Here is a 9,484-nt window from a genome sequence, read left to right as displayed (position 1 = left end):
CAGTTTTGAAGGGAAAAGGCGCGTCTGGGTAACCAGGAGAAGGGACCCTGCCTGTTAACTGAAAATTCATTGTAACAAAGAGACCCTGTTCTTTGTGAGGAGAGGGAGGGAGGGAGGCCGCACAGATGGCAAGCAGCTTTGAAAGGTGCCGCCCATCTCGCCCCCGATTCTCACTCCTGGGAGGGCCTCGGGGCCTCGCCTGTGCCCACGGCCACGGGAGGGCTCCCACTGGGTGGGGGAAGGGCCGAGGGAGAGGAGGGCGCCGGGCTGCAAGGGGCTTTCCAGAGGCCGCCGAGCACTCCGGTCCGGGTCTGAGCCTCAGGTGGCCGCTCAAGCACAGTCGGGGCCACGTGACCGGGTTCGGCCTTGGCCCATGTGACCTGAGACGGAGGGGACTTTGAGGTGGGACTGCGTTGAGGGCCTGGGATGAGCGGTTCCCCTGCTTTTCCAGGGGGACCAGAGCAGAAGCAGGTCCAAGTCATGACCCCCGCCACCCGCCAACTCTTGAGCAGACTCCCAGGAGGCCACCGGCCACAGCCTGTCCCTCCGCCACGCGGTCCCAGGGAAACCGGGTTTATGCCGCAGACAGAAAACCTGACGAGGCTGCAAACAGCAGACAACACCCCAGAAAACTTCCCAAGAGAAAAACGTGTAAAAGTTTACTATTTTCATTCATAACTTTAAAAAAGATACATTCCCAGTATAAAACATTGCATAACAAATGGTATGTTTGTAGAAAACCCAGTAAGAAAACGTCCTTTTGTCATTTAAAATGATTCAGAAAACAAACAGGAACGTCCTCGCCGGTGGCTCTCGTGTGCACCAGCCAACGCTCTCACCGACCCGAGGGCAGCAGCCCCACTGGAGCAGCCCTCTGAGCACCAGGGCCTGCGACACCCACTCCTCAGCCCGCCGCCATCCACCGCTGGGAGGCTGCCACCCGTGGAGGCCCACAGAGGCCATGGAGGCCCAGAGAGGCCATGGAGGCCCACAGAGGCCATGGAGGCCCGGAGAGGCCCGTGGAGGCCATGGAGGCGGGGAGGCTGTGGAGGCCTGAAGAGGCCTGTGGAGGCCATGGAGGCGGGGAGGCCCATGGAGGCTGTGGAGGCCCATGGAGGCCATGGAGGCGGGGAGGCCATGGAGGCCTGGAGAGGCCATGGAGGCCGTGGAGGCCCGTGGAGGATGTGGAGGCCTGGAGAGGCCATAGAGGCCATGGAGGCGGGGAGGCTGTGGAGGCCTGGAGAGGCCATAGAGGCCATGGAGGCGGGGAGGCCATGGGGGCCGTGGAGGCCCGTGGAGGCCCGGAGAGGCCCGTGGAGGCCATGGAGACCTGGAGAGGCCATGGAGGCCGTGGAGGCCAGTGGAGGATGTGGAGGCCTGGAGAGGCCATGGAGGCTCGGGAGGCGGGAGGCCGGGAGGCCCCTTCACTGGTAGATGACCTTCACGCAGAACGTCTCCTCGTTCTTGTCCTCGTGGTCGTTGATGTGAATGAGCACCTCACGCTCCCCAGCCCTCCGACTGGGCGCGAACCGCATGTCAATGGTGTAGGTCTCTCCGCCCGCGACCTGGAACAGGGGGCCATCGGCACCCTCTCCTCCAGCACCTCCCCCACCACGTGTTCCCTCCACCCTGGGCGGCGTGACCCACAGAGCACCTTGGCCTGGCTCCTGCCTCGGCCTTGGGCTGGAGGGTCCTCCAGGCACCAGCTCTGAGCTGCGGTCCCCCTGCTCCTGTGAGGCCCACATCACCGCCTTCCACGACCCGGGGACACCTCCCAACCACAGAGGCACCCCACTGGCTTCCTGCCGACCTTCCCTCAAACGCTCAAGACAGAGAAGGGTCAACGTGGGGCAGTTCTGGTAAAACTATGGAGAAACCACAGGCTGGGTCGGTCATCAGGCCCGATCCCTCAATGTCGCCTGGACGCGGGGGTCTCTGAGACGAAGCAGTGGCGCTCACAGAGGTGCCCTCCCCCCCACCCCACCCCCCCAAGCACCGCACAGAGCGCAGCCGCCCTGCTCGGTGAAGACGCCAGGACTCGATGGCCTGGCTCCTACCTCCGTCCCCAGCCCAGGGCTCAGCCCCCAGCCCGCACGCTGCCCACCTGGAAGGAGTCCTCCGTGAACTGCAGCAGGTCGGGGTGGTCGCTGTGCAGGCGGTAGGCCCGGCGGAAGGGGTAGGGGTTGGTGTAGGTGATCTGCTTGTGGGCGCCCTTGCCCTCCCCCGCGGCCATGGTGATCTCGAAGGCCTGGGGGGGCGGTGTGGATGTGGGTGTGGTTTCCTGCAGGGACTCCTGAGCCTGCTCTGCACAAGCAGGACAGCCCCCCGCTTGGGGCTCCCAGGGGAGGGCCCCCAGCACAGGAGCGGCCCCCCACCCCCCAGGGCCAGAAGGACGGGAGGAAGCTCCTGCCTGGAGCCAGGCCTGGTGGGGGGACCAGGTGACCCCGTGCGCCCGCCGTGTGCCCACGCCCCTCCCAGACCTTGGAGATGAGAGGCGGCCGGCAGGAGAGGCACACGAGCCAGGAGGCCACCAGCTGGTGGTAGTCCACGTCGACCACGTTGAGGTGCACGAAGCGGCTGCCCGCCCGGCGGGGCCTCACGCCCACGTGCAGGTCCTGCACCCCGTGGGGCGGCAGCGCAAAGACGCCTTGGGGGTCCGTCTTCAGAAACAACAGAGAGGGGAGTGGGGACGAGGGGTTCCGCACCTGCCCCCAGCCGTCACCGCCCGCTGCTCGGGGGCCACGGGGCCGGCGTGCGGCAGGAAGGGCCCGAGTGAAAACACGGATCTCCGTGGGCCGTGCCACAGCGGTCACAGCCCGTTCCCCACGTGTCTGACGCCCCGTGTCGGGCAGTCCCCTCCCGCGTGGCGGGGACCCCTCTGGCTCTCGCGGAGCTGCCGGCAGGAGCCGCCCGGCCCGCTGAGCGGAGTGCCCGGCTGCACTGACTCAGGCTGGGTGTCCTCCTCCCAGCAGCTCTGACACGGGCTGTGGGCTCACGTGTCCCGCCCCACGTGCCTGTCCGATGAAGGGATCGGACGGAGACTCCACAGACCGCCAGCCGGAGGGGCAGTGAGCCCCTCCTCGGGACCGCCCACTGAGTGCACCCCATGCCCGCGCCCGCCGCCCGCCCCACCGTCCCAGGTGGGCGAGAACGGCCGCGGCCAGAGAACCGAGGGGTCCGGCAGCCAAGGCCGTACCGTCAGCTCCTGGGGGTGCGAGGTGAAGGCCCGCACGTTCCTGAGCGTCGGCGTCCCCCGGAGGACCAGGGACAGGCGGGTCCGCTGGCCCACGACACAGGAGACGTCCACGCGCTGCAGCGAGTGCAGGTGGACCTGCCAGATCTGGACGGGCGCCGACAGCCAGCGGTCCCTGTGGGGACAGAAGCCAGGAGGAAGCCGAGAAGGCTGCCCGGAGGAGGGGGCAGGAGGAGGCGCGGACGCTGCTGTCACCCTCCTGCGTGGGAGGCTTGGGGACGGCAGCCCAGGCGTCACTTGGACTTGGGGGGCACGAGAGGGATGTCGGTGTGAGCTTCGCAGCCAGGCACCCTGGGCAGCCGGAACCCCGAACCAGGCCCGAGGCAAGGCCGTGGCTGCGCTCCGTGGAAGGCCGCGGCCCGGCGGTCAGCAGGCCCGAGCACAGGAGCCCGGCGTCCGCTCCCGGGGCCGTAGGACGAGGCTCTCCTGTAAAATGGGCTCAGCCACGCGTCCCCTCGGGGTCTGATGGGGACTCCCTGCACACAGGCTGCGCACTGCCCCGTTCTCAGAGGCGCCGCTGACACCTCACCTCGCGCCAGCTTTCAAGTTCTCGGGGCTGGGAGACGCCGCTTCCAGGGACGGGAGGGCCCAGGTCCCCAGCAGGGTCACCCAGCAGGGTCATGCGGTGGGGGGAGCAGAGGGCGGCCGGCAGTCTCCATCGCCCGGACGAAGCACTGGCAGGCAGCGGGTCTGGGACTGAGTGTGCCGCGCAGCTGCCTCCACTTCCTCTCCGTGGTGGGCTCTGGACCCACCGTCCCTCGGCCGCGGGGCCGCCCTGAGCGGAGGGCGCCCTTCGCCAGGCCCTGCCAGCCCCTGACGAGCCGAGGAGCAGCCAGGCCGGGCCACGTCCAACGCCCAGCACCCGCGGCTTCCTCCCCACCCCCACGCCCTGCCGCCGACCGCCAGGTCCGCATACTCACACGTAGACGACAACGAAGAAGTCTTTGACTTCCGGGCTCGGGCCACTGGCCACCTTCAGGAACACGTCCCTCGGCTCCCCCGGACCCTGTGGACAGTGGGGGCGTCACAGGGACGCTGCCCCGGACCAGACCCGCCCTGGTCCCCGTGAGGCCACAGCGGTGAGAACCAGGCCCGACGCCTCTAGTTTTCACTGCGATGAAAACGCCCTGATTGTCCACTGAGCTCAGAAACTCCCCTGCAGGAGCCCGTACCCAGCGCCCACCTGGTCTTCGCACGACACCGCCACCCTGTACACAGTGGCGATTAATAGGTGCCCTCATACACTCGCTCCTCACTCTCCCCAGACAGGCAAGGGCCTGTGTGCTGGCAGGAAGATGGGACGCATCCGGAAGCTCTCACAGGCACGCAACCAGCCCCTCCCGTGGGGAAGAGGCCAGCACGGAGACGCGAGGCGGCTGCAGGGACCGCGGGCTGCGGGTAGGACGAGTGGCCACTCACCGTGTTCTGGGTCTCACAGATGACGTGCGGGTCGCTGCAGCGGACGTGGACTGGGGGCGCCTCGCCAGGCATCCCCACGGGAGCACCTGGAGCGGAAAACGCCAAGACAAAGGTGTCTTCCCGCCCAGCGTGGCCACACGGATGCCGAGGGGACGGGCCTCCACGCCGCCCCTGCGTGGACACCGGGTTCCTGCTCGGCCGCCCGGGGGCCCGTCCGCAGGCAGAGGCCAAAGCGGAAGTGAGTGCCAGCAGCCAGGCCAGCCGGGCTCCCTCAGTGCCACGGGCACCAGCGCAATGGGGGGAGGGGCGCTCAGGAGGGCGCCGTGGGCGCACTGTCTTCGCCGGTTGAAACGGCGCCGGCAGGAAGGAGCCGACAGCTGTGCCGGTGTCGGGTGAGAGCTCAGCAATGCCACCGCCACCCTTGGGCGAACCTTCCCAGCTCTGAGCCCCAGAACGGGCCGGGCCGCCGGGACCTGCCTGGGAGCGTGTGCCAGGGGGGCAGGCGGACGGCCTTCTTCAGGAAGGTGAGCTCCGGGTGGTAGAAGCGGAAGACCTGGTCCACCGAGTGGGGCTGCGGCTGCACCGTCAGGAGGAGCACGGCCAGGGGCTTGCCGCCGCCCGCCCGGAACAGCACCTGGAGCGGAGGGAGGCCGCGTCAGGGCACAGGGTCTCCGCGGTCCTCACGGCCCCACGGGCGGACACGGCCAGAGATAGGGCAGTCTGCACAGGGTGCCCACGCTGAGGGGCGGCGCCCGGCACGGCGTCTGCATGTGGACGTGTCCCCGACGTGTGTACCGTGACGGCTGCCACCGCTCTTTCTCCTGAGGAAGGCACTCACTAGGGAGGCGGTGGGGGGTCTGCAGCCCAGCGCCCAACACGCCTTCCGCTACTGCTGACCCCCCCCTTACCAGCACACGTATAAAAGGATGGGGGCGCAGAAAGGTCTGTGACCAACTAACAGGACAGCCGCCCACGAGCCCACGTCCCACCCTCCACACGGCAGAGCTCTGTGCCCCGCCCCCCCGACACCCTGAGCCTGTGCCCCCTTCCACCTGTGCCCCAGCCCCCCGACACCCTGAGTCTGTGCCCCCTTCCACCTGTGCCCCGCCCCTCCCGACACCCTGAGTCTGTGCCCCCTTCCACCTGTGCCCCAGCCCTGCCGACACCCTGAGTCTGTGCCCCCTTCCACCTGTGCCCCAGCCCCCCGACACCCTGAGTCTGTGCCCCCTTCCACCTGTGCCCCAGCCCCCCGACACCCTGAGTCTGTGCCCCCTTCCACCTGTGCCCCAGCCCCCCGACACCCTGAGTCTGTGCCCCCCCTTCCACCTGTGCCCCAGCCCCCCGACACCCTGAGTCTGTGCCCCCCCTTCCACCTGTGCCCCAGCCCCCCGACACCCTGAGTCTGTGCCCCCTTCCACCTGTGCCCCAGCCCCCGACACCCTGAGTCTGTGCCCCCTTCCACCTGTGCCCCAGCCCCCCGACACCCTGAGTCTGTGCCCCCCCTTCCGCCTGTGCCCCAGCCCCCCCGACACCCTGAGCCTGTGCCCGCCGCCTGTGCGGGGCCCTCTGGTCCTCCAGCAGGCCTGCGTCTGGTCTTGCCTTTTGAAGCTGCACCAGAAGGCGTCACCCTGCGGTCGGTCCCCACAACGCGGGTGTGCTCCCGGGGCCTGTGCCCCGGCTCGGAGAGTAGCCCGTGCCCAGCTCACACCCGCCGTGGGCCCTGACACCCCACCCGAGTTTTATCGCCTCGCTGAGGCACCAATTGGAAAATGACTTTATCTTTTGTGCTGCCTGAGCAGAATTTGCAAATATAACTGAGTTCTCAGACGGAACGTTTCACATTCTCTGCAGTTTTCGCGACACGAACAAGTCCCGAGAGCGCTGGCATTCGTGCAGGTCAGCAGAGCTCTGGAAGTGGCCATCGGTGCAGGATGGCCAGCCCTTCAGAGGGGGGCAGCGGACCCGCCGGGGGCAGCACCACGGGCCACGGCCGAGGGCTAGAAGGGACTCAGGGTCCATGGACGGGGATGGTGGACACGCGGTGAGCGCCGTCCCCACCACAGAGGCTTTGACAGAGGGAACAGGAGGGCTCTGTGCACCCACCGCCAAGGTCTCAGGGCCACATTCAGGCTCTGCACACACATCACACGCACACATGTTCTCATGCACATCACATACGTGTACACACATGTACTGCACACCTGGAAAGGGGTGGGAAAGGAAGCCAGTTCTTCCTACGTGTATTTCATTTTACAGCTTGATTTTGGACTCATGTAAATGCTTTCAACTTACAAACTAAGTTAATTTTTAAAGGACCTCTACATGTTAGAAACACGTGAAATACACAGATCCACACACATCGAGCTGGTGACATGACTGCCCAAAGAAGAGTCCCTCAGTAAGCGTGCGCACAGGACAGAGAAGCACCCGGAACCTTGGCCTGCAGGGTCCCATCTGGGATTGCACCCACATGTTCAGTGTATGCACACACACGTGCACATACACACACCACCAGCCGGCGTGGCCGGCAGCACCCACAGGGCAGCACCCCCACAGGGCAGCACCCACAGGGAAGCATGTCACAGGCTGGCTGTCCTCAAAGCCGAGCTCCAGGTACAGACGTGGAGGGAGATGAAGCCGGTGTCTCACGGCAGAAACGGGATCACAAGCCCCGGGGAAGGGCTGCTGACAAGCCTGCAGTACCCGTGATGCCCGCGGTCCGACACCGCCCTGGGCGCTGGTGCGATCCCCCCTCCAACCCCACAGGCGGCGGCCGCGTCTGACGGGCACACGTGCCCAGCACCCAGGTTTGGTTTCTAAATACCCTTCTCCACCCAGGAGCCTGGCACGCGGCTGCTCGGGGAGGGAGCACCAGAGGGAGGGAGATGCCGGCACGTCCCACCACTGCCCCATGGGATATGGGCATGTGAACAGCCAGCCCCCGGGCCTGCGCAGGTGCCCGCAGCCGCAGAGATGGAGCGTGAGGACAGCGGGCACAGCGGGCACGGGGCAGCGGCTCACACCAGCACAAGGGCTGCACATGGTGAGTGAGCGGGAGACGCCTCCACATGAGACACCCGCCCGGCAGCCGCGCCAGCACCTGGACGTGCAAGTCCCCCTCTGAGTGCCCCGCCCGCACCCTTCCCTCCAGGAGCCGGCACGGGCGGAGGGGCCGGGCCCAGGCGGCCCGAGAGCCAGCACAACCCATGGCACTGCGGTCCCCTGGAGGACACGGCTCGCACCCACGGCCCCCTGCACGTCGGATCGAGGCCTGTCTTCTGCCCTCACCTTGGCGTGTCTGGTGGGCATCGCGCTGTCCTTCCCAGGGGATCCGGGCTCCGTGCCCTTCTCGGGTCTCAGGTCCGTAGAGGCCTGTGGGAAAGCATCCGGCCCCCGCGGGTCACGGACGGATCCTGGGGGCAGGACGGCCGCTGTGGCACAGCTGCCTGGCCCCACGGCACTCACAGCGGCGCTCAGTGGCTGCTGTAACCGGCCCCCGGCCCCGAGGCTGGGCGGCTGCGTGAGCTGTGGAGAGAGGGCCCTGTGCTGACCCAGCTCTGCCTGGAGCCAGAGGCCTGACGACTCACCTCTGTCCTTAACCTCCTGCCCACAGTGCGTGCCGAGCCCCCCGGGAAATCCGCGAGCCCTGGGGTCCCTCAGGCCATTTAAGGGGTGACCATCATCCCACAGAGCCAACCTCAAGGTCACTGTCCAAAAAATGAGACACGTGCCCACACCCTCCCCATCACGCACACGCACATACGTGCACACGCACACATGCACACACATACTCACACATGCCCCTCACATCTGTACGGGAAGCCTCGGGCCTGGCCTCCTGCTGGGAGCACAGGCGACAGTCACCAGGGCACAGCCCTCACCCAGAGGCCGGGCTGGGAGTCGGCCCCCAGCTCTGACGCCTGGGAGGCTCTTTACCCGTTTAGTAAAGACTCAGAGGCGGCCTCGCCTTTCGTGCCACCCCCACCCCGGGCACGCAGGGAACGTGAGGCGTCTGACCACCGCACACGCGTGGGAGCCGGGGTGCGAGGCCGTGCAGAGGCGCCGCCCGAAGGCTCAGCCATGTGGTGGCTCAGCCCCGTCCCCACGTTGTGTGCCTGGTGACCAGCCCTGGGCCCTGGGAGGCCCACCTGTGCCACGGAGAAGGTCTGGTACTTGAAGGGGATGTGGGCCGTTTCCCGGGGGCGCAGGAAGAGCTGGGGTGCGAGGCCGCTGCGCAGGCGGAACATGTCCTCCTCCACAGGCGTGTGCAGGCCGGCCGCGGCCTTCAAGTGCCTCCACTCCCGGCTGTCCACGATGAGGCTGGGTGGGAGGCAGAGCTGAGCCAGAACATTCCCTCCCCCGGGGGCCCCAAGGCCCCGCAGGGAGGGCCCACCCCTCTGAGCTGGCCCCACCCCTCCCAGCTGGCCCCACCCCTCCCAGCTGGCCCCACCCCTCCAGCTGGCCCCACCTCCCAGCTGGCCCCACCCCCAGCTGGCCCCACCCCCAGCGGGCCCCACCCCCCCAGCGGGCCCCACCTGAGCTCAGGGTTGTCCACCTCGATGGTCACAGTGTGCGGCGTGTTGTGGGGGTTCCTGAGGGCGAACTCGAAGAACTCGGCGGTGCCCAGCGAGGCCCAGAGGGTGTGCTCCACCGTGACGGCCAGGCTCAGCGCGCGGGCGATGTTCTGGGCCTTGGTGCGCTCCCGGTAGGCGGCGATGACCTGCAGGTCCCGCGCGTGCTGAGCCCGGACGTTCTGTTCAGCCTGCGAGACACCAGGCCACACCCTGGGCACGCGCTCCTCGAGGCTGCTTC

The 9,484-nt window shown here is 67.5% G+C and overlaps 1 protein-coding gene across 5 annotated transcripts in view; it reads right to left on the bottom strand.

The window, feature by feature from the left end:
• Nucleotides 1-1,085: 1,085 nt before the first annotated feature.
• The window catches only part of NPHP4 (nephrocystin 4), a 64,207-nt gene continuing 55,808 nt past the window's right edge, over nucleotides 1,086-9,484 (bottom strand). For 3 of the 5 annotated variants that reach the window (XM_079777559.1, XM_079777560.1, XM_079777562.1), the window contains 10 exons: nucleotides 9,208-9,434; nucleotides 8,821-8,992; nucleotides 7,961-8,044; nucleotides 5,150-5,306; nucleotides 4,673-4,758; nucleotides 4,174-4,259; nucleotides 3,197-3,368; nucleotides 2,481-2,660; nucleotides 2,105-2,248; nucleotides 1,086-1,565 (listed from right to left, as the gene is read on the bottom strand). In XM_079777559.1, coding sequence (XP_079633685.1) covers nucleotides 1,425-1,565; nucleotides 2,105-2,248; nucleotides 2,481-2,660; nucleotides 3,197-3,368; nucleotides 4,174-4,259; nucleotides 4,673-4,758; nucleotides 5,150-5,306; nucleotides 7,961-8,044; nucleotides 8,821-8,992; nucleotides 9,208-9,434 — 1,449 coding nt within the window. In that variant the 3' untranslated portion in view covers nucleotides 1,086-1,424. The remainder of the gene's footprint in view (nucleotides 1,566-2,104; nucleotides 2,249-2,480; nucleotides 2,661-3,196; nucleotides 3,369-4,173; nucleotides 4,260-4,672; nucleotides 4,759-5,149; nucleotides 5,307-7,960; nucleotides 8,045-8,820; nucleotides 8,993-9,207; nucleotides 9,435-9,484) is intronic. The other 2 variants (XM_079777558.1, XM_079777561.1) reach the window with 1 other exon arrangement.

This window comes from Cnephaeus nilssonii (assembly GCF_951640355.1).
Source record: "Cnephaeus nilssonii genome assembly, chromosome: 7".
NCBI lineage: Eukaryota > Metazoa > Chordata > Mammalia > Chiroptera > Vespertilionidae > Cnephaeus > Cnephaeus nilssonii.
Note: the sequence above shows the minus strand (reverse complement) of the source record. Positions and strands in the feature narration are given on the sequence as shown.